Source organism: Pagrus major, chromosome 16, assembly GCF_040436345.1.
Source record: "Pagrus major chromosome 16, Pma_NU_1.0".
NCBI classification, from domain to species: Eukaryota; Metazoa; Chordata; class Actinopteri; order Spariformes; family Sparidae; genus Pagrus; species Pagrus major.
The window spans coordinates 8,357,975-8,382,946 of record NC_133230.1 but is presented as its reverse complement, the minus strand read 5'-3'; the positions used below and the strand labels follow the sequence as shown (position 1 = coordinate 8,382,946).

The following is a 24,972-nucleotide window of genomic DNA, read 5'->3' as shown; positions in this document are numbered from 1 at the left end:
TGAAGGATTTCAGACAACCGGTGTTTCAGCCTGCACCCTCCTATCAACACCCACCAGTTCTAGTCTGTAGGCTGACGATCCCAGCATGCTCAGCTGCTGCCGGAGACCACGATGCACAATTAAAGCTACTTTGGGCTAACAAACGGAGCAAACACAGTTCTGCCCGAAGGAGCCCGAAGAAATAAGGGGGCAATACTCCCAGACACACCTCATTGCAGTTCAAACACCTGCAATCACTCCGCATTCGCACGTGCTCACGCACACGGCAACACACATAGACGAGCGTGCGCGCGTGGGTGCACGGGCGCACACGCACGCGCGCTGTTGTGAAATCAGTGAGGCAGTAAATAAAAGTGACAAAGGCCTCCATTCCAATCTCCTTCTGCACTGGCCAGGAAATATAGAAGCACCCCGAGGCTGCTCTCACACTCGCACATGAGAAAGTAAGTGACGGGAGAGACGGATTGAGACGGGGGGAGATTTAAAAGGAGAGAAGATATAACAGGAGCCGGTGAAGATGAGGGAAACATATACAAGCAGGGAGTTTGCGGGAGAAGGGGGTAGTAAAGAAAAATAGGCGGAGGCGATGAAAGAAAGAAAGAGGCAAGATGAGAGGAAGAAAGATGAGAGCAATGATCTGTAGAATAGTCCAGAGGGCTTTTATTGACGGGGGAGGAGGAGGAGGAGGAGAGGAGGAGTTCGCAGGAGGGAGAATTTTTGCGACAGTGTTGATTCCACTCTAAATGAACCAGTGTTATCGGCTAAAGCCTATTGAAACAATAATCTATCAGCAGCCTGAAATATAGCCGCTCATTAACCTGCCCGCTCACAGTACAACAAGGTAATTAACAAGCCCGTGGACACACAAATGTACGAGAAACGGACTAATCTGGGGGTCAGGGATAGGACTTGGCGCGGCGCTAAATAATCACAGACGCAGACGTACAAAACGGTTTAAGTCTGCGAACAGGAAAATGAACACAAATTTGATCACAGGCATGGGTCAGCGGCGGCAAAGCTGGGTACAAATCTGGGTAAATCCATCATCATATCAGAAGAAATATTTAGATTTAGGTTAATGTTAAATATGTAAAGAGGATCGGAAAACAGTAAAAGCTCGTCCTCATCATAAATCATCCTCTGCTGTGACGGGAATAAATCAACCCTAACAGGATAACCACTCGCTGGATGAACATGTGTGTGTGTCCTGAGCTTATTTATGGCAGGCATGTGAGGCTGACCCAGATTAACTCACATATATATACAGATGCGCCGTGCGCTAATGTTGCTTTTCAGCTTGATGCTGTTGATGTAGACAGCTGTGCGACCCCACCTGAAACTGTGTACTCCTACCCCTCACAAACAGACATATTACTTTAGTGAGTGGCTAACTCGTTTACACAGGTTAACCCGCTAATGCACTCACCGACTAATTCACTTTGTTAGCCCCTGGCCTGCCCACTCACCCGCTTATCCCTCCTTTCAAATCAAAACTGCCCAAAAGTCTTCAGACAGAAAGAGAAAAAAAGTCCCCCCTTGACACCACAACATCTGCAGAACAGGCAGACAGAAAAACACACGCAGCTGGAGGAAGAGAGAGCGATGGAGTCAGAGAGCGAGGGAAGGCTTCGAGGGAGGAGGAGGAGGAGGAGGAGGGTTGCGGCGAAGAGGCAAAGCGGCAGGTTCAGCACATCGGCATCATGCTCCGGTGGCTCTGGAGGTCAAACGAACAGGCGAGCTGATTTACTGTACAGGCTGGAGGTGAGAGGCAGAGAAACAGCTGAGGAAGCGGCAGAGAAGGACAGGAAAGAAAATAGAAGATGGAGAGCAGGGGTGGAAAAAAACTAAAAATGGGGAAGGCAAAGACTGGAAAAACACACAAATAAGAGAAAAGAGAAGGCAGAGGGACTAGAGAACAATAGAGAGAGCTGGTATAGCTTATTGACCGAACTATTGATGAGCAGTAATTCACACGGTGAGAAAGAGGCTTTGTCTAAACAGCTCTGTACAGTCCCCACTATCAATGAAAGAGCAGAAGATCCGACTGGAAAACAAACAAAGAGAGAGACAAAGAGAGAATGAGAGATTGTTATTGACATCAGGCAAGGCTAATTGACCCCGGTCTGGGTGGCAGGAGTGCATTGTGGGTAAGTGGGGCGTGTGGCCTTGGGGAAGACAGAGAGAGAGGATGTAGGCTAATGAACACACTGCCAGGTGTGTGAGTGTGAGCGCCGTGTGTGTGTGTGTGTGTGTGTGTGTCGCCGCATGTGGGCGGAACGAGCACATCTGCTGTTCCCACGGTAACAAGCAACATCCACCTCAGTCACGGTTCACAGTTCATCCATAAGGACTCAAGAGATTGAAGTGCATGTGCATGTGTGTCTGTGTGAGTTAGTGTGTCAGCGCAATCAAACAACAAAAATACAGCGATAGAAAAAGGGGCGATGACACGGCGTAAAACTGCAACATTGCCCTACACAAGGGACATGTAGTGTGTATGGCAGGAGACGCACACACACGCACACACTTACGGTACACACAGATGAACACAAACCGCGCCCTATAGCCTGCAGTCACTCCCAGCTGAGACCTTCTGGCAGCATCCCCATTAGCGCTAATGCTACCTTACATAGCACTGTGTTCTTTATACATTAACATATGTCAGTCCCTTATCACGCTAAATGCAATTTACCGATACAGCACGCATATCCAGGGGAGGCTGAGAATGAGTAATGTTCTCCCCTTATGCAGAAAGTATAACTGAGATGGTGTTGCAAACAGACCCAAGTGAATGCACATGCAGCCCGTCCTCACCAGAAAAAAAACAGCTGTGTTGGCTGTTTGCACAGTTTGTATTTCTTCTTAGAAAGCGACCTCTAATGGCCGTAGTTATTATGAGCGGAGCAAAGGAGGAAGTCGGGTAACATAATACCAAAGTGACAAAGAGTCATCAGTGAGTTATTTTAAACTTGTGTGTAACTTACTTAACCTGTGTACTATTATGTTACTAGCTTACACACTTAAGCCCAAGTCATGAACTTTCCTAAACAAGTAGTTTTGTTAGCTAAGACTCATATGTCATAGTTTTAGTCATATGTGTCGTTTTAGTCATTCCTCATTGGCAATCGACTTCTGGTGAATATTGATATGTAAAGTTATAGTGATGGTGGAAAAATATTATCTGTTTGCAAGTAAATCGGATCATATTGTCCATCATGACTCAAACTCATGACCAAATTATTATTTTTTTATTATTATTAATGTGGCTGCTGAAGAAAAGACGCTCCACTTCTGAAACGTTAACATTACGTTGATGTCCTGATATCATATCTTGGGGATAATGTAAAATACATGCTTTGTTTATCTCGTGCGAAAGCACCACGTGACACACCGATGTAGGGGTAATAGATCTATACATTGGAACTACACTGAGTGACTGATGCAGGACTTAAGAATAAAATAGATTTTATAAGGATGACTAAGTCAACATTTTACAATATTCAGTACAAAATGCAATGCCAACCGCTGGCTTTGTCCAGTTACCATTTTAGTATCATCAGTGACTGCTTTCAAAAGAGATACACTGTATCTGCCTCCTTGTTTGATCTTCTCTCCTGCTGAGAAACACTAGCTGGAGGAGTTCAGAACATCAAACAAAGAGGAATAAATGACGTCACTATCTTCCATCCTTTTTTTCGGAGTCTCTTATGCCGGGCTTTCGCACTTCACGCTGCTTCTCTGGGGGGTGTGTGTGTATATATGTGTGTGTTTTAAGGCATATGTGTGTGTGTGTGTGTGGTGGAGGGGCGGCTGTGGCGGGCGTGCAGAGAGAAGAATCTCCCACAGTCCTTTGCTGTGCGACTTCCAGCAGATAAGGAGGGGTGAGAAAAAAAAAGAAACAACTTTGAAGTTTTATTCAGTTCTTAAGAGGGCAGAGGAGGAAGAGGAGGAGGAAGAGGAGGAGGAGGAGGAGGAGGAAGAGGAGGAGAGGTGGGCCGGAGTGCAAAACAGGAAGGGACGCTGCAGGTAGAGAGAGGGAGGGAGAGAGATACAAGTGTGATTGGCTAACAAGATTAGGCATTTCTTTGAGCCCTAATCCTAATCTACATCCATTTGTTTACGCGCTGAGACCCCTGATTGCCACGGTAACAAGATTATCATGACATCAACAAACGTGTGAGGCCTTAGCTGCACACGGCTGCTGTGGTTTTAAAATCCTGTGGTCTGATCTATTCATAAATTTTTAAGATGCCGATGATGAGAAGATTTTTTTTTTTTTTTTAAAAGCATGCGCACGCCACCCGTACACTTGACTACATGAAAGGAACAACAGCGACAACACACGTGCATGCTCCTTCAAACGCTTCCTCACGCACACATGCACACACTGGTTTATACACAGACAAACCAATGCAGTAAATGGAAACCACACAGCTGCTCGTTGTACAGAGTCGCTGTCACAGTGGGCGAGCGTATAAAAGCCCATACGGCGCAGGTCCCCAACCGTCGCTTTAACGAGTGTGTGCGTCCGTGTGTGCGTCTGAGAGTGGTGAATATTTAAAGAGTGTGTGGAGCACTTTGCCTGAGGAGGAGCAGAGTGGATGTGTTCTGTCATCAGAGAGAAAAAAAAGATTGGTTGCCTCCTTTTTCTTCCTCCTCCTCCTCCTCCTCCTCCTCCTCTCTTCTGCTCCTGCTCTGCATGGCGACAGCAGAGTCATGGAGAGAAAAGTATGTGAATGTGAAAACACACACACACACAAATCCACACACAAACACAGGAAATGTTTTGTCGCCGCCAGAGCCGAAGAGACAGTCGATGAGACGACGGGGCCGAACGTGTCGTCGCTCACGTGTCACTGCATGTGTGCGTTTGTGTTGCTTGTGACTGAGATATGATTAGTCGCCCTCTCAACTTGTCCTTGCGTCCATCACGGAGAGAAATGGCTTCTCCCGCGGGAATGGCGGGGAGCTGTGATTAATCAATTAGCCGATCAATACGCCTGTCAGTCAATAAGCCGGGCCTGTCAGTCAGTCAGTCAGTCAGTCGGGGAGCATCTGACCAATGTCTGACGAGGGATGTTGCCCCGTTCCCGCCCCTGACGTGGCAACACGCGAGGCGAGGAGCGCCTCCTCGATCTGGAGGACTGCAATTCCCATAAGCCCCATCAAATATTCACAGGCATCAGAAAGAAAGAGAGAAGGGGGGAGAGAGTACAGAAACAGAAGCATGATAAAATAAAATAAAAACGAGGGAGAGAGTGAGCACGGGGAGGAGGGAGGGCTGGAGAGATGAGAGACGTGGCAAGATAAAGGAAGGAAATACCGATGAGGGCGATGGAGAGAGAGAGATGATGAGAAAGAGTTACAGCAGCTGGAGAGAGAACGAGAGGGAGGAAGATGAAGAGGGAGAGAAAAGGAGAGAGAATGTGTTTAATTATTTAGCATTACCCGTGTTCTCTATTTATGGCCCTTTTAGAGCAGCCAGTAGAAACTATATATACACACATACTGTAGGCACAGGCTGCTCCCTTAAGTACAGCTCACCAGGGAAGTTTCAACCCAAAAAACAGGGGAAACGAGAAAGAAAAACGTGATTACATATTGATAAGAGGGATGAAGAAGTGAGGGCGATGAGCAGACAGAGGAGGAGAAACAAGGAAACAGAACCGCCACTGAGATGTAAGATGAGAAAAGGAGACCGAGGAGAGAAGTCGGGCTAAAATTATCTTTTTCGCCGCGGCTACTCGTCTATCACTGTTCTCAGTCGCGCCGCTTTCGCTGACAGGGAGGCTGCAACACAAAAACAACAACCTGGAACAACTTTTCAAGACAATTTTTAATTGAGATGAGACTTTGGGGTGGTGCGTGAGAGGGATGGAGAGGCAGAGGAAAGAGCACTGTGGAGCAGATCTGTATCATTTAACTAGATGGGGTAATGGAATTGTTGATAAACCTGTTATCTCGCGCTTGCAGACCCACAGAAATGCAGCTACGTGGCACATTACCGGCCCCTCTATCGCCAATAACATAAAACACAGTGCTGGACGTTACTTTCACACGCGCACAAAAGAACGCATGCATGGTTACACATATATATCTCTGGCTTCATTACACAATTGTACACAGAGTTTAAAAACTACTGCAGCAGAATGCAGTGAACTCGTTTGAGAGTTTTTGTTGCAGGAAAAAAAAAAAGACTGAAGTATCTGATTTGAGAAAAGGTAAACAAAAGGACGGTTTATCTCATCGTCATTGCCCTACTGGTTTTAGCATTTTCTTTCACGTCATCCAACAAGCTCATCAAAGTTTAAATAAGCCCAAAGGTAGCCTAAATTTGTCAGTCCACAGATATAAATAATTCACTTTCAGTGAGATGAAAAACAGTACATTTGCAGTAAGAATGATTCTATGATCTATGATCTAATTTTAAAGGAGACCTAAGTACGCTTTTTTTTCCCCTTTCCTTCAGTTTTTTTTTATGTTCTCATGTAAAAGATCTTGAAAGTTAAGTGGGTCAAAGTCAGCACCAACAGAAGCTCCTCTCTCCCACAGAAAACACCGCTCCTGAAACACCTCGTCACAAGTCCCGCCTTTAATTCTGTGATTTTGTGATGTCACACGTTTGCATAATTTACGCCCAGCGGCTAGTTTGGCACGTGATAATCGATTTAGCAGCGCTGCTCTGTTGTTGTTAGTGTTGCTGGGTCAGTCGTGTGTGAGCTGACCAATCAGAGCAGACTGGGTATTCATGGGGGGGCGGCCTTAAAGAGACAGGAGCTAAAACAGAGCGTTTCAGACAGAGGGGGATTACTGTGAGAAAACTGATGAGTTTTTTGAGCATTAGAGCTCGTAAACAAGTCATTAACCTAAAAATGAGCATAATCTGTCTCCTTTAAGATTGATATGTGCAATTAATCCACAGAACTCTCCCAATAAAATTAAACAAGAAACTAAATAAAACATGCCTTGGGAGGGTGAGTCGTCTAGTGATTCTCAATTCCTAAAACCACTGCAGCAAACACTGGTGTGAAAGAAAGTATCAAGGCACGAGTTGGTAGCGTGCAGTCTGTGATCAGAGATACATCAGAGCAAAATTGGCCCCCAGCCACTGAGCAAATTAAATGTATTTTTGGAATCAAAACGAGGAGTAAAAGCATGTTTACAGGCTGCCTGGCTCTAATCTTTCCATCTGAGAGAAAGTTCCACCTCTGTTCACTCCACAGCACACGGACAAGGATTCATTGATCCAGACTGAGGATATTCTGCAGTCCAAAACTACATACAGTATGGTATTCTTATGTGTTATTTTTCTGATATAACAAGTGTCTAAAAATGGTTCAGAGAGAAGCCGCACCAATTCCAGTTCACTAATACCCACCAGGCTGAAGGTCAATTTATCATCTCAGCGAGTCACAAGAAGTTGATCCTCTGCGGGCGGCTCGCCTATAGACGAGGGACCTCAACCACATGAGGAATTTAAAATAGATGGCATTTTTGCTCAAGTGACTCTGCTCCTTATCTGGGTGTATGACTCCAATCTTTTCCACTTTGTGTCTGGATCTACCTCTGCAGTACTGAAGAAGCAGATTTGAATCTAAGCACTACAAAGCAGCTTCCGCGTGCTTTATTTTTTTGCTTTTATTTCCTGCTTGGGCTGCAACCAACTATTCATTTTAATTATTGAGTAATCTGATGATTACTTTCACAAACAAGCATTTGGTCTATAAATCTTCAGAAAATAGCTCAAGGTGACATCTTATAAATGCTTAGTGGCACTTTAAAAGCGCTATGATGAAATGAATGGATGGTACGCTGTACTAATCACTCTAAGAAAGACAAGTGTGGAGAACAATCAAAAACACTGGTATCTTTTTAGCTCCACTGTTTTATTTTGAAGTTTACACCAATGAAGTTTTGAATGTGCGCGATAGATTTTTACTCTGTTCTTTAAAATAATCGATTAGTTGTCAACTATTAAAGTTTTCACCTGATATTTTGATAACTGATTAATTGGTCTTTAGAAAACGTCCAAATTCTCTGATTCCAGCTTCTTAAATGTGAATATATTCTGGTTTCTGTCCTCCTCTATGACAGTAAATTTCATATCTTTGGGTTGTCAACGAAATAAGTCATTTAAGGATGTCATCTTGGGCTTTGGAAAGCAATATTTGACATTTTTCACCATTTTCTGACATTTTACAGACCAAACAACTCATCGATTAATCGAGAAAATAATTGGCAGTGGAAAGTTAGTTGCAGCCAAAGTCAATATGCTACATATAATTATCCTTTTACATAAAAAGCTCGCTAAAAATCTATCGTACAAACTCAAATCATCACAGGTGCACACGGGAAAATAACAGCGGAAAATGTCATTTCTGGTTCTGTCACCCAACAACAGTGACACAGTGAGCTTCATTATGGAGTATTATACACTGTGTGACAGCTAATCAGAAACCGGTGTGGATCAGCTGTATAGGCTGCAGACCCAACAGGCCGGTGCTGTTGCCATAGGCACTCTGTGGCTCGGTAATGTATAGGAACAGACCGGCTGAATGTCAGCCAGCAAATGAGCCGTGACTTTCACCAAGACGGCAGAGTCAGCAATAAATGGATCCACATAACTCTCCTGTTCTCCGATCCTTTTGTGTTTTTTCCTCTCTTCTGTCCACACACACACACGTGAGGATGCCAGATTATTTCAAGAAGCGTGAAGAAGCGTGTCCGACCTCTGTCTGACCTCTCATCTGGCCCAATCAGCTGTAAGAACAGCTCCTCTCCATCACCACCTGACCTTGACTCTCTGCTCCATTAGACACACTCTCTCTCACACACACACACACACACACACACACACACACACAGACACACAAACTACATGCACTCATAGGGGCCTTCACTTGTCCATACCTTCACATACTTGAACGAACACATGTTTACTCCAGCTCGAGGTAATTAAAAACAAGCGTCACTCACAGGCTGGTGCCACATCCTGCAGAGTGGCAGGATGAAGCAGCAGAGTCAGGAAAAGGAAGCGAGGACCATCATGGAGGGAAGAGGAAGTTCGGACGGTGACATGTACCGAGAGATAGCGTTTAAATGACAGCGGGAACCAGCTGAGTCCAGCCGACAGCGAAAACCTCAAACCACAGTTATGTCACAACATCAAACCAACTGAGCACAGCCACTTCCTGTGTTCCAGTGAAACACTTCCCCCCCTGAAATAGCTAATGTAGAAGAGGTAAAGGAAGAAGTGCAAATACAGCAGGGAAGGAGAGAGAAGGCAAAGAAAAAGGGAAAGGGAAATTCTCCTAAAAGCACTTCAGTGTGCCCCAGTTTCTGCTTCTCCTCTCTGCATTTAACTCTCTTTTACATTCGCTCCATTTCTCTCAAGCTAGTGCTCCGCTTTTATCCCCCCGTCTTCTCTGTCTACTTCAGTCACAGCGAGCATTTCTGCTCTTTATTCCATATAGGCTGCTCGGAAAGAAGCTGATGAGATAGTGAAGCGTGCCATCAGAAAGACAGACTAATGGGCATCAATGTCTTTTTATGTGTGCGTCTTACCTTGTACACCTGCCCATAGGTGCCATTTCCCACCAGCTCAACCAGCTCAAAGATGCCAGCAGGATCCTGGAAAAACAAAGGAAACATGGCAGACTTAGCAGGATGAATTATTATACATTAAATACACATCAAACTCGTAGGAAGTAAAGTTTTCAGGTTGAGGGAGCAGTTGTCGGACGTCACGCAACAATGGCAGCATCCATGGGGAGGGGGTGGGATTTATTTGTAGAGGCGAGTGAATGGAGTATCTGATACCTTTACAAGTGTAAAAGTGAAGTCAAATAAAAAGTATAACGGCGTCTGTTACCTCATGTATCAGCCGTCCTCTATTTTTAATTTATATATGCAAGTGGGCTGCACTGCTGAGGGTTCACTCGTGTGTACACTTGCCAAAGAGACGCCATTTCGTAGCGGTCAGCCAAGTTTTTGTTGTTAACTTTTGGCGCCGTGCTCCTGGAACGCTCGGAGGTCGGAAGTTGGACATTTCAACTCGGAAATTCCGACCTCCGACTTCGACTGGAAACGCAGCACTGTGCCTGTTATCCAATGCATTTTTTGATTTTGTGCAAGATAGATAGATTCTCAAGTCCTCTAACCCGAGCAGTGCAGATGTCTGAGCTCTCGAGGTGTTGATACACTGGGCTTTTGAAATGCAGCACTGGATTGTTTCAGGCTTGTGTCCAGACTAGCTGATAATTTAAACCAACAGTCGCTAGGTTGCCAACACAGAACTCGACGCATCTCTGAGGAGCGACTCGGAACAGAGCATAAAACCCACTGACCTCTGCACACACATTAACACACACACACACACACACCTCCCCCTTCCTCTCTGCCGCGTGTTGCTACGGCATTCCAACAATAGCTGGTATTCACCCTCTCCTTCCTTCTCTCTCTCTTTCACACTCTCTCTGCTCCACCAGCTTCTGTTCTCCGACCATCCGAAGTCCATCTATGTCTCTCTCTCACCCTTTTATCTGCACATTCCCTCCTCCTCTCCTCCACTCCTGACAGAGTCCAGGACAAGTTCCCTCTTTCCAAAGCTCCTCTCATTCCAACAGAGTCCCAGAAACACCGAGGCCTTTTTTATCAGCTTCTGCTAAGGCCTTTTTTTCTTCCTGTGCATCCTTCTTGCTATTAAAAAAAAAAGTTGTGTAAAAGTTACAGAACATTATTCATGTTGTGTCAGCCTCAACTTTGTACCTCTTTCTTTCTGCCAGAGGTGCCTGTGGAGATGTCACAGCTAGCGTCGAGCTCACATCACAGTTTCTATTATTCACCATAAATGAGCTGGTAACACAATCAAATTGGAGGTTTTTCGGGGTGAAGTGGGCTCTAACTCTTGCAGCTCTCGCTATAAACTGCTTCTAATGTGGATTACCCTGAACGTACAGCCAATTCTACTGGGTCAGCTAAAAATATGCCACCATTCAAAGTCATTTCTGGCACTTTTTTCCCCCGTTTACTAAAATGGCTCCACAACATCATTTAGGGGACGAGCCAAAGAAGATGTTTAAAAAACGAGATCTTCCACTGGGGGCGAAGCTGGAGGCTTATTTCGCTGCCGATTCACCAGAATAAACTGCCATATTGTGTAGATCTGCGCCGGGGACTCATGCAAAGCCGGAGAACAGACGATATTACACGACGCCCGCTTTTCACAGACAATTCCCCTCTCAATAAAGCATCTTTTGATTTGCGTTCTGAAAAGCCACACATGCACTCTATTTCCATCGCCGTCTCTCTCCTCTAACCTCGCCACTTCTCCCTCCCGCGTCTCTTTTGTTGCTTTTTCTCTCTCCCTTCCGCGCTACGTGTGAATTTGCGATTGCACTTTCAGCTAACTTCGCCGGCGTAACGTGCAGATCTGTGAGCGGCACAAAGACAAGGAAATGACACAGGATAAAGGCCAACTGAAGAAACTTTGCAAGTGCATTCTGGGTGTTACAGTATAAAATGGTGCACAGGCTCGAGCTGTCAGCATGCCTTTATCTCTGTAGAGGTTCACTTTCTCCCTTTCTTCTGTTCTCTCTCAGTTTTCATCCCTCTCTTTCCCCACTTTCTCTCCCTCGCTCCGTCTCTATATGTTTGTTTCTTGCGGGTCTCAGCAGACCTGTCAAGCTGTCAGCGGTTTTTGAAGACGGGGCCTTTTGCTTTTTCTTGCTCCCTCCTTCCTCTCGCTGTCGTTTCTTCTTCGCCCTTCTTCCTCCGTCGTTGCAGCAGACACACACACACATTGCCACACGCGAACGCAGACAAACTCATTCTCTCACACTCCGTCTCAAGTACATCCTCCCGCTGTCTCGCTCTCTCACACTCTCAATACCACACGCACACACACACACTCTCTCTCACACTGTGCCAAAAGCACACTCCCACACAAGGGCTAGTGTTCAAATGTTCTAACGCGTATGAGTGGGCTCAAAATGAAGAGTGTGTGTCTAGCTAAACGCGTGTGTATGGTTGAAAAAAAGTCGGAGAGAGACTGCGAGCCTCTTTCAGTGGTGCAGACAGCAGGATTCTGCAAGTAGTGCAACTGTTTGCCTTGCTATCAGCTCGTGCAGGTAGAGTTTTCCTCCCCTCACTTCCTTTCCCCTTCTCTGCGAGCGTGTGTTTGGCAGCTGTGTGAATTAACTCTCAGAGCTGCACACAAAGTTCTGACAGCAGCTCCCAAGACACATCCGAGGATTCAGTCGCTCACTTTTTTTTTTTTACTTTTTTTTTACTCAACATAATAAAAAAATCCATGCACAAACACACACACACACACACACACACACAGGCACGCGCTGTAAATGCATAAGCATGTAGGCAACGCAAGCACTGGAAGATGCATGATGTAGACGTGCATGTGCAGCCTCACCAGCGTGCACAACGTACAGAACGAGCGCCGTGGCTTGAGAAACAGAGCGTTTTTGCTGCTCCAGTTCATACATGTCCTTAGGCTAGCTGATAAAAATATAGCACGGTATCATTCATATTTTATAGGCCACTTGCAGAATGAGCTCTCAGTGTGCGCCAGGCTTTGTCAGTGCATCTGCATGTGTGTGTGTGTGTGTGTATGTACGCACACGTGCATCCGTGGTTCGGTGGTTTAGAGCTCCCGATGACTGGAGCAATTTTGTCCCACTTCCCCCTTTTTTTTCTCATTTTGTGTTCCTTTTGAGCATTTGCCAGCGTCACATGACTGCCACATGACCTCACTGGTGGACGATGAATCACAGTGCATGTGTGTGCGCGTGTGTCTGAGAGTAGCTGCTGAATAACAGTAAGCGATTAAATATAACTTGTGCACAAAAGTGCTGAGAGAAGTAAGAAATGGTGTTCAACCATCTGAGATGTGATGCCGAGAACACGGACATGCATCATCCGTCCAAAATGTCAGTTTTTGAGAAGATAGCCGTGATGACAGTGCAGTTTTCTTTCTTTGTCCTCCAGTTTTTGGGGTTTTTTTCATACCAGACGTGACATCTGAGAATTTTCCATACCCACAAATGAGTGCAACTTCCTCTATGAGCATATTTTGAAAGAACACTTTGACTTGGCAGGCTTTCAGACGTCAACAGTGATTGTTATGTTTATCATATGAGTCCCTAAGATATGGTGCGGTTTAACCTCACGAACCACTTCTGTAGAAGCCAGAAGGGCAATGTTATCTTGTCACAGTGGCATTCAGTGGAACACTAGACATGACATTCATTGGTCATACATAGCTTATCTCCAGCTTCTTCTACTGAAATCCCACTGATAAAAATTGTGTCCTGTTTCCTAATAATAGACCATTGTCCTCTGACGTCACGCTCTGGGTGGGAGGCTCGAATGCTGGGATAATGTAGTGATGCTGTGTTCCAGTTAAACCAAGGGAGTCTGACAAACTGTTATCATCTGACCGCTTGTCGACTGATCCGCAACTGATACGAAGATGTATCAGTTGCGGATCAGTTGTCAGAGCCCAAACAAAACTGTAAGGTGTGGCCTGATGCACCTGACAGGCCGATACTTTTCTATTCGCCATCTGACTTGGACGAAATTTGGGAATGTTGCACATACCTCAACATTACACGAGTGGGTAAAATGTTATACAATGTCTACCTCCAGGGGGCGCTACAGTGACAGTATAAAATTATATTTCAGAAAATCGCTTTAAGAAGACGGAACTTAGCGAACAAGTTCTCCATGATTACGTATTAAACACGCATATTGAGCTCATTTTAAAACAAAAGTACCACCAGCGCCACCTTGTGACCATTGATGAAATTCTGCTGTATCTTTTTAAACAAGTCTTAATCTTCAAACGAGTGAAATGTGATGTCATTCACCTCTGCGTGGCGCTACAGTACAAATTAAATTTGACTGGCTGTGCTAGCAGAGCTCTAAGGGACAACTTTTGTGACGAGTTTCCCCACTTACAGGACACTGATTATTTCACGCGTCATTTGCCACAAGCGACAGCATTGTATGCAGCATTCACACACACTTTCTTCTAGGAATTGCAACTCCTCTAGTTTCTTTGGTTTGTTCCTTTACCAATTCTCCTTGACAAAGAGTGGTTTTCGTGCAAAAGTAGGATGAATTAGGATTAACTTTGGGCACAAGGACACCGAGATGGATGCGGCACTGGGTCCTCTCTTTTCTTTGAAAAGGGCATATTGGTCCATGAGCAGCACAAGCCATTAGAAATAATGGGTTTTAGAGTGCAGGGCTGCAGTTCTTGTGAGAGCCACTTCACAACATGTGTGAGGACTTTTACTGAATGCATTCGTTCTTTCATTTCTCAGCCTACCTTTAATCCTCTCCAATTCATTCCTGACCTTAACTCTTACCTAACCAAACGCTACAGTCACAGTTCTAACCATAAACATAAAGCCAAAAGAAATGACTTGCGTTAAAATCTTTCCATCAGCGAAACAACAATCAAAGCTGATAAATGACTCCAGTGACGATAATGCATACTTAAGCATTTGAGGTCAGAATTTCCTGAAAATGCAGAACCACAGCTGCTGAGAAATAAACACTCGTGGGTCAACAACGTAATCAGAAGTGTGACTGATCTGCTGATCATAATCTGCAACTATAGCTATAATGGTATAGCTGCATATAGCTCTTTCACTAATCCTACTATTGTGTTGTGAGTCAGTTTGACCCATTTAAGCTTCAAGTTGAGACGAGCAGTTTTATTTCATGAAATGGAATAATCAATGTTTGCTCATTATGGCAAATGATCGTGTGGTGAAAAACACTGACAGAGACAAAGCACAGATATGGCCCTTATGTCTTAAACGCGTAAATATGTAACTTCTAGATGCTAAAGTCTTAATCAAAACAATAAAAAAAAATACATATATATATTATTAAATAGTATTTAATAATAGGAGGTGACTGGGTGCTCTGTGTTATACAATTCGGATGAGAAATGAATCGGGTGCTCTTGGAAAAAAAAGGTAGAAGAGTACCTCAAAAACCAGAGGCAATCCAGGCACTCAAAACAAAAACAAGGAAGGAAATACTAAACAGGCCAGTCATAAAAGAAGCCAACATGTTTCGACAGGTACGTCTTCATCACGACAACAACAAACAAAACAAATTCTTTCCAAGTGTCTGGATCGCTTCTGGTCACATCAGACTGCACTGAATCTGTTTGTATTTACATCTACAGATTGACTTTATGATTGAGGAAGCCGAGCCGTTAATATTAATTATTAATTAACCGTCACTTGCCAAAGAGCACTTCAGACGATCCACCACTCATCGGTTTGTTTTGACCTGTCGACCCGTCTCCGGCTGACACTTATCTCTCAGACTGATACCTGAACTGTGTGTGTGCGTGCGTGTGTGGCAGGGCGGGTTGCCCCTGCCGTTACATTTTTCGATAACTAATAGGGCAAAGAATTTAAACGCGTGTAAACAAAACCGCACCCGTTCATGGATGAACGTATTCTCATCCAGACCAGTTTAACTTTATTTTCAAACCAGTCTGAACGTCTGTGAAACTAAAACCCGTTTTGGTAATCCCATAATTACAGCCATTTCAGATTTAATAACTAATAAAAACCTACGAATGCTTCTGAGTGTACGGAGTAAGTCGAAGGATAGTTGTTAGCTGCCTGTAACCTGCACATCAGAGGTTTTATTACCAGGCACATGGCTATTATTCATGACCTTGGCATGAGATAGCTATCTTTTATGGTATCTCTTATCAGTTTTAGACAAAACAATTCCATCTACATCTGTCACACAGACACACACTCTCTATCAAGCATCAACATGTGGATTAAGAGGAAATAAGATACAAGATAAAGAAGGTGCCTGTGTGAGGAGGTGAAAACAACAACAGTGCAAGAAGCAAATATCAGACTTACACCGAAGCAAAAATAAATCAGTGCAGAAAATGAGGCTGTGAATCTAATCTGTGAGGTTGTATCCACACAGTGGGACAGATTAAAGAGAGAAAGTACAATCTGAGAACAAACTGCACTCATTACAAACAAAAGAACAAACTGCTTTGTTGTTCGTGTGCACGTAAAGTAATGAAAAGAACATTTCATCCGTCCGTTGCAAAATCCTGCTGCTAAAAAGCAAGACACACGTCTCGCAGGAGGGTTAAGTTATGACTCATCAACCTGACCAACCTAAAATTTACCTAAGACAACTGAACACGCTGCACCCCATTTTTCCCAGCACCACACTACAAACGGACAAAGTTAGCTTCGAGCTAAAAGGCGAGATATTTCCCACAGACTTCAGCCAAAAGAAGACTGAATACTGGTCATGGCTAAAAAACAAGAATGCCAAAGCTAACAGGTTCACCACATCAACTGCATAAGATGTCGGTGTTGTGTTTGAAGCTCGTTGTGTTGCCCATAGTTAGCAGCAAAAGAAATCTACAGTATTAATGCTATTGCTACCTGGTCTGAGTTACTGACCCATCCCATTTTTGGGGCGAACTTATCCTTTAACAGTTGGTTCTGCACATATTTCAGGGAGCGACTGTAAGCTTCAAAAGCACCAGGCCACATGAATTGTCTTTATGCAGTGAAATGCATAAGGTATCAGAGCAAAATGTGGATACATGTATTTGGAAAACTAATAATCATTCTTTTAAAACTCAACCTGACTCGTTCTTCTCCAGATCTATAGGCCTACTGTGTATCTGATGTATATCTTTCTTCGCATTAGACAGCAGCCAGGTGAGTGCAGTTAGTGTCTATAGAAAGTGAATTACAGAGAAGTGAGGTGTATTGAATTAGAGACCCTAAGAGGATGATAGGAGTCATGCTGGGGCCGGGTCTGCCTCTTATAAAACCACTTACACTTAACAACATGGCTCACCACTGCTTGCTTTTACAAGGAGACGCTGTGCTCGCCTAATTCCCAGTACGTCTCACCCAGACATGTACAGTACATTAACAAGGAGTCAACTCTTAATCACAGATTTACAGCCCCGCCGAAGTAAGCTACGCGGCGCAGACTTTGTTCGGCGATGCTAATGAACCCATCCGCGTCCTCGCCTCTCGCCTCCCCATCCATCTCTGCCAGCTTGTCAGCTCACACCTTCTCCTGTCATCCCACCGTCCCCCTCATCGTTCATCTTTTCTTCTCAATTTTTGCCTGCCGCTCTCTCCCTCTGTCATTTCAATCCATCTTTTCCTGCCTTTTCTGCCCTTCGCCTTTGTAAGTCAGGCACAACCGGGGGATTCAGCTCCTACTATGGGCTTGTTTACACGTGCATGATCCCTCAAAGCACGTCAGATGAAGTGCGCATGTGCACTTTGTGCGTTTTATAAGGAGAGGACAGAAAAAGGACAATGCTCCTGTCCATATTCATGTTTTAATGCAGCCTTAAAAGCATGCTGAAGTGTGTTTCATTATAATTTAAAGCAAAAATCCAAAAGATCACAGCTTCTGTTTACTCTGCATGTCTTTGGCATCATCTCTGCTGATTGCTGTGCTGTTTACGCTCCGCACGCTTCCAAGAAATCATTTGGAAATCAAAGAGTGTGGCTGACACTGTGATGTCTTTTTTTTCCCTTGAACTCATATTCTTCGCCTGCTCAGCCGCTGCGCTTACACCGACTACAAAAACAGTGGTGTTTTGCTGGAAAGATTAACTACATCACTTCCCGTGCACGAGATGATTTTCACAGGAAAACCTGTCCTCAACGACAAAACTTTCCTGGACTTGGTATCCTGTCGCCTGAATCAAGGACATTTGCGCGAAAACATCGGCGCACGCTTATTTAATTTGGCAGATTCCAGATGAGGAGCTTCGTATTTTGATGCACAAAGAGCCAAACTTATACATCTTAGTGCTTGTGTAAGTGCAACAGAGAATTAAAGACTCCATCAGTGACTTGGGGGGGAGAAAATAGGTCAACTAGAAGCAGGCAGGCAGAGTGGAAAGGAGGGTGGGAGGGAGAGGGGAATTTCTCAGCGACAGACTGCCATACAGTATATAGACTATTCATGAATAAGCTCTGTGTAAGCCTTGGGCACTGCTGTGGCCCCGTTACTATGGCGTCCATGGTGAGGGGCCGAGGAATGTGGCCTTACTGGGCAACGGGGATGGAGAGGGAGGGAGCGAGGGGGGAGATCTGGAGAGGGGTCTTTGCTTTGGACTACTTTAGTCACTGGTCACATCTCCACCTTATAGCCCGAGCACAGCCTCCGTCGCTTTCTTCTCCTCTTCTCCCTGTCTCTCATTGTCCCCCCCCTAAGTCTCTCTGAGCTCCATTCGTCTTCACACGTCCCGTCTCTTTTTCGCTCTCCCTCCGTCTTTCTCCGACCGCGTCACTATCCCTTCATCCTCACCTGTTCTCTCTTTCATCTCGGATCTCACACCTGAGTCCCTGCACAGCGCATTTGTCTATTGGCAGCGCGTGTGCATATGTGTGTGTGTGTGTGTGTGTGTGTGTGTGTGTGTGTGGTGCCGAGGCCATACTTCCTGCTGGCTCACCATCTGTTGCTCTCGTCAGCTGACTGGATGAACCCCGTGCTTGTGACGCCTCTGACCCGCGTGTGTGTGTGCGCACGTGCTTGTATCACTTTACATAAAAACCACTGTCTGGATAAGAAACCACAGCATTTTGACCTCGTCTGGTCTTTTGGTGTCATTGTGAGGATGGGAAACGGTGGCGACATCCACTGACTCCGGCCCTTTCCCCACTCGAGTGAAACATGCGGCATCTACACAGGTGCTGCCGGGGGGTTGATGCGCGACACCGGCAAATGTCGCAGAGAGCCGACGCGGCATTAAGAAAAAGGAGAGCGAGGGAGAGAATGAGGGAAAAGTGCAGAGACAGCAAACATGAAAAGCCACTTCTCTCTCCACTCTACTTCCCACTCAGTTCTGTCTGTCTCTTTGTACCAGTGTGCGCGTGTGTGTGTGTGATGGTCAGTGTAGCCGAGTGCATGAGCGAGCTCTACCCCCTGACCACCCCCCCTCCCCAGCCGCTGCCACACACACACACACACACACACACACGAAAAAACAATCCCCCATCACCAACAGAACCCATGCCAGTATTATAATCACCCACCCCCCCCCCTCCCCTCCCCACCTCACCAGAGCCAGCTGACCTACTTCCTGTCTAGCCAGTCCAGTAGTTGACTGTACACTCATCTGAGATTGTGTGTCTGTGTGTCTGTGTGTCTGTGAGTCAAGTCAAAAAACAAGATGAAAGACGCAAAAGTGTGAAGGATGATGAGAGAAGTGGAGCAGCACAGATCAAGAGATTGAGAAACAGAGAAAGACGGAGAGACAAAGAGTGTAGGTTTGGGACATAATAGCTTAGATTCCTGTCTAGACATGTTGAGGGATAAATCTGTGCCTTCTCACAACTTATGTGAGAGACCCTGACAAACACGTTTCCATTACGCAAAATGTTTCCAGAGAATTTGTGATACACGTTGCGGAGGCGAGAGGTTCACCGTTCACCAACTGAACTTAATTGTGGTTTTGGTACAACAAAAGTCTGAATCAGCCGACCCATTGGTATTCTTGCCAACCCCTCCCGATTTTTCCAGGACGCTCCTGCTTTTCACAGTTCTCCCACGTTTCTCCCGATTTATGACAGTTTTTCACACTTCACCCCCTTTTAGCCACCACAACCTGTTTTGGCACTGTACAGCGTTTGGTCCGCTGTACTCCTGCCCCACCAGCAGGTACGAGGAGACTTTATGAAGTCTCGTTCTTGTAACAAATCATATTCCAACAAACTGTGTGCTCTGATACGACATTACTGAGAAATACACTCACCAAGGAAACTTTTCGGATCTTTCTCTTTCTGCTAATGAGCCGTGAGCACATACAAAAATGATCAAACTATCACTATTGATGGGACTACCTTCAAATTTGTGGCATCGCAAAGACAAATGTGAGCATTTGTATGTGCGCGCGTGTCCTTGCGGCTGCCTCCCAGTCACAGTGAGAGACATGAGCTTGACATCACGCCTCTGAAAGAACAGGACATGCATGGCCTGACTCCCAATGCACAGACACTTCCCTCCTCATCTCCCCTCTGTCCGTCTGTCTCCCTTCTCCCTCTCCTCTTCCATTCTACCTCCAGTCCTGCTCTCCCTGCATGACGTGGGTGGGAAAAAAAAAAAACCCTCAAAAGTAACATTTGCTGTCGACAATTCCTTCACCTCAACGTTGCTCTTCGTGCAAAAGAGAGGTGGCGGGCAGGGAGAGATAATGCTAAGGGACAGAGCGGCTGGCAGAAAGACAGGGAGGTGCATTCAGTCAGTCAGTCAGACAAACAAGAAGAAGAAGCTGGAGAAGAAGGGGAAAAAACAGGCGATAAAATTGATAGAATGGAAAGAGGAAGAGCGTGGGGGCGGATTGATGAGCAGTTGTGACTGAAGCAGACACAACGGAGACAAGCGAAGAGACATGAAGTGAAAGAGGCAGGCAGAATAGAGGGGATAAAAATGGACATGCGGGCACAATCAAGCAGGTAAATACGGGGCAGGCAGACAACAACTGCATTGTGTGTGTGCAGCAGCAAACAGGTCTCCAGCATCCCTCTACTTGTGTGTCAGCCCCGGCAGACACCCACACATTACTGAGAGAGAAACACACACCATGCCCGGCGATGCGAAAAAACATGGTTATCCACGCATTAACACAAGCACAGGGGGATGTTTGTCTGTCTGTGTGTGTGTGTGTCTGTGTATGTGTGTGTGCGTGTGTGTGTGTGTGTGTGGTTTGCAGCACAAGCCGGATGAACAAAAGAAAGTGGCTGTTGCAGCATGGGAAGCTTCAGCTCGGATGTGAGAGCAGACCACAGGTAGGTTGGCACTTTCTCGGGTGCAGATGGCTCCGAAAAAACAGGAAGAGAGATGAAATCACAATTTGGGCTTCAAATCAAGGAGCAGTTTCTGTCTCGCTCTCGTGACACGCAGAGCCCAGAGCATCAGCAGTGTGTGGGAGAAATAGGTTAAATTCCACTGCTGTCTGAATCAAGGCTGGTGGGCCTATAATAGGCTGGCCCAGTGGAAAAAAAGATACACAAACCCCCCCTTTATCCAGGTCAGCAGAATTCCAGCTACAACCTCAACTCAGCATCACACACACACACACACACACACACACACACACACACACACACACACACCACATCAGCCTCCCTGCAACTGACTTGGGTGAAGATGAGGCTTCATGTGCACGAGGCAGCTGTCATGTTAGTTAATATCTATATTTAATTTCATCTATAATTTGACACATTGTAGAGGCCTGGCTGCCCCGTCGGCTCCCACACATCCGCCTCTTGCAGCCTCCTTTGCTCTCCTGCCGGTTGCTATTCAGGGAAGCGCTGTCAGGTGCAAGGAGAGAGGGAGAAACGCACAGGCGCGCACAGGCACACACACAGGCACACACACACACACACACCAGTTTCTCACAGATGAAATGTTTTAAAAACGTCCCATCATCTCACCCTCAAAGCGGACAGGTCGATTTCGTCCAGACTCCGAGCCGGAGAGTCACTCGCCATGATGGAGGACGCAAAAAGCCGCCCTCGGTCGCCACGATATCCTGAAAACGGCCTCTGCTGTCACGACCGTGCGGTCCTCTCTCTCTCTCTCTCTCTCTCTCTCTCTCTCTCTCTCTCTCTCTCTGCTGCTGCTGCTGCTGCTCAAGTCTCTCTCTCTCGCCCTGCACAGTGATGTCTCAGCCGATGGACAAAATAACAACAGTCTCCTTGTTGGTTGTGCAGCGGGACGTGCCGCCTCGGGGCCCGGGAGCGCACAGCTAGAGCGCAAACGCGGGGAGCGAGCGCGCCGCGTACATCAGCACCTCCAGGTCCATGTCTGCCGGGATGTAGACGGTACAGAGTGAAGGTGAAGCGCCGTGCGGAGTGGGTTGCTGCTACTGTTGGTTTTGGAGCCGCTGCTGTGACAGCCAGTGGATATACAGGGGGAGGGAGGGGGGAGCGCATTTGGCGACTGCCTCAGCAAACCACGCCTGTTACTGGGCGGGGTTTGGTGAGGCAGCAGGGACTCCCAAAGCCTTTTTTCTTTTTTGCATCTTCCCAATAAACATGCGGTAGAAAGTAGAGCAACGGCTCGTTACATCACGCATTCTGAGGAAATCTGTATAATTATATAATTTTTCAGTACAGTTTCATTTTTAACTTTTTAATTATTGCAAAGCAATCAAACAAATCAGTAATTAATAAGGGCAAATTAAATTATAACAACACATGACTTACATGTATCACTTTATAATAACCATCAGTAATAAATGGTCAATTTAAAGTTAGGCCTAATAAAGCATTTCATTGCCTGTTAAAGAGGCACTATGTAGATTTTGGAGAAGTTCAAACTCAGATTTCTAATATTTACAGAATTAATGAGTTAATAATACAAACTCATAAATATTTATCTTTTCCGTAAGTGAATGAACAAGCTGTTCCCAGAGGAAAATCAGAAACGGAACGCTGTTTGAAGCTAGAAAGGTGGCAGGGTCCGCCACATATAAACAAAGTGAAATGGTATGAAATTGTGTTGTCCTTGAAGGTCAGTTTGTTTACTCAGTTTATTCAGTCATGGGTCGGTTTATTTAGTTAATTCAGTCATGACATTTATTTTGTTTGTTTAGGCAGAAAAAAATCTGTCAACAAAGATTAAAATGTCTTCCCTGAAACTACATAGAGCTCCTTTAAAGGTGCAGTATGTAAGACTTTTCAGTTAAAAACCTTCAAAGATTAACTGGGATTATCAACTGAATGTGAAGAAATAAAATCCAGTACAGCACCTGCACAAATAATGACATCAAAAATTAAACATTTAAGTTGAAACAACTTCTTGATGACAAAGTCAAAATTAACATTAATTTGGAAGATGTTAATTTATCAGGTGTTTTATCATTTTTTGTAAATCATTATATTGTCTGATGCCCCTGCTTCTTTGTCCACCTTGGACAACTATATTCAGTTGTGTCTAAATGGGTTCTTCAGCAGTTAAGCATTACACTTCCATAAAGCTGTCGAAACAAGATAAAATAGAGAATGTAGTCAGCGGCATACTCTGCAGGATCTGTTGCTGTTTGTAAGCCAGACACTCAAAACTGATTGTTGAGTCTCATTCTCCATTAAAATGACAAAAATAATTATCAGAATAACTTTAAGAGACACTCAAATGACCTATAGGGATATTGGCACACCTGTAATGGAAGAATTGCAGTGAGAGACCAGATTTGGTCCCAGTTAAAGTGAATGGAATTAGCTGTTGGTGCATGTGAATACCTGATCAACAAAAGTGAAACCAAGTGTGACCAGGGCTCAGTATTATTTGGCGTGTGACATGAGAAAAAGGTGTGACTGGTGCTGCTCATTGAAAAGAGAATTCTTCGGTATCACGTCTGTTGAAAGCTGTTATTATACCTAATACAGACTTGATTGTTCTGGAGGAAGAGAAAGTGGGAGCATTTTTCAACAGAAAAATTGTGAAAGCCTCTTTTGTGTGCCTTGGGTTTTTACAGACACACTCAGGTTCTGATCAATGAGCACCTTGTGAGGTTCCTGGTGTGTTTTCAAGGAATTTTGTTTGTTGTGGTTGTAAACTGTCAAAGCGAACAGGGTCACATGTGGTAACCTGACTTTCATAAGAGCTGCAAGAATCGACGACCTAATTCTTGTTTGCAGAAAAAACAAAAACAATTTTCCATTTTCATACTATCACATACAACACTCCAGTATTTCCTATTCCTATTAAACTGCTGACAAAGTTTTGTCTTTATAATAAATTTGTACATAGTTTGAGATTTCCTCTTCGATTATACTCAAGTCTCACAGCTAGACATTTGTGTACTTAAAATAAAACAAGAAGACCATGTGGTGGGTCCGAAAATATCATAACTCGAATTGAAAATGAATAAAGAGTAAAGAAGATTTTACATTACGATGTTCCTCAATTTGCAACCGGTTCTTTGAATCATCAAGCATTTGATTTCTTTGAATCAATTGCTTGATGACACAGGAGATGCTCTGGAAACAGGTAAAGGATTGTGTAACAAACATGAACCCTTTGTCTTTCTCTCTTCTATTCCAAGGAAACAATCCCATGTCAGTGACTGACACATCTGGTGTGTACTCCAAAGTTGAATGGTTTCTTCCCTTGCGTGAGAAAGACGATGATCTTTGCCAAATTATTAACTGAGAAACAATTATTTTTAGCTGCATTCCAAAGAGGTGATTCCTTAACTTCGCATTTAGAGGAGGTTAAAAAATAACAAAACAGGAAACATATATCATACATTCACACATTTACATTTGTTTCAAAGACTGTATTTTCTGCTCTTAAGAGTCCATTTTGTACACAAGAAAGGCTAGAGGGCGAGCAGAAGTGATGCAGTGGAGAGGAGAGGCACAAGAAAAGTGGAAACACTGATGTGAAATGTCATAACTCAATTTTAAAGAAGCTTTTGAGGGTTCTCTGCATCTTTAATCCCATTTTAGGAGCCACTTAATGTGCCCGAGTTGCCCATAGTGTTCGGACATCACCATCCCACCAGCCAGCTGCACAGTAAGCCGAGCTCACTAAACAATTACTTTACACAGACCAAAATAAATCTTGGTGTAATCTTTGATGCAGATCTTCGTTTTGAGGGGGTGTTACTCATTCTTGTTTCTTCCTGACAATGACAGATGAGTCTTCACTGACATTTAAATATTCTCTAAAAGCCTTCTGTTATAGAAAGACATGTCTGCATTCTTAAATACGCTCTGGTTCTAACTATACCTTGGTTTGTCCCATTCTGTTTTATAATTCTTCTGTTGTTTTGTTGAGTTTATCTGCCGTAACCTTGTTTTGAAAAGTGCTCCGCTTGACAGAGATGTCATTGTTCGGCTTGTGCTAAGCTTTCAGACACATGAACACATGTGATGCTGCCGTGTGGATATCTCCAAT

General features: G+C 44.7%; 1 protein-coding gene across 2 annotated transcripts in view; it reads right to left on the bottom strand.

Annotated features, from left to right (window-relative positions):
• Nucleotides 1–21,661, bottom strand: part of tnika (TRAF2 and NCK interacting kinase a) — a 65,565-nt gene extending 43,904 nt beyond the window's left edge. For both annotated transcript variants that reach the window (XM_073483148.1, XM_073483149.1), the window contains exons 1-2: nucleotides 21,501–21,661; nucleotides 9,565–9,630 (exon numbers count right to left, since the gene is read on the bottom strand). In XM_073483148.1, the coding sequence (XP_073339249.1) occupies nucleotides 9,565–9,630; nucleotides 21,501–21,557 (123 nt within the window). In that variant the 5' untranslated portion in view covers nucleotides 21,558–21,661. The remainder of the gene's footprint in view (nucleotides 1–9,564; nucleotides 9,631–21,500) is intronic.
• Nucleotides 21,662–24,972: the final 3,311 nt, after the last annotated feature.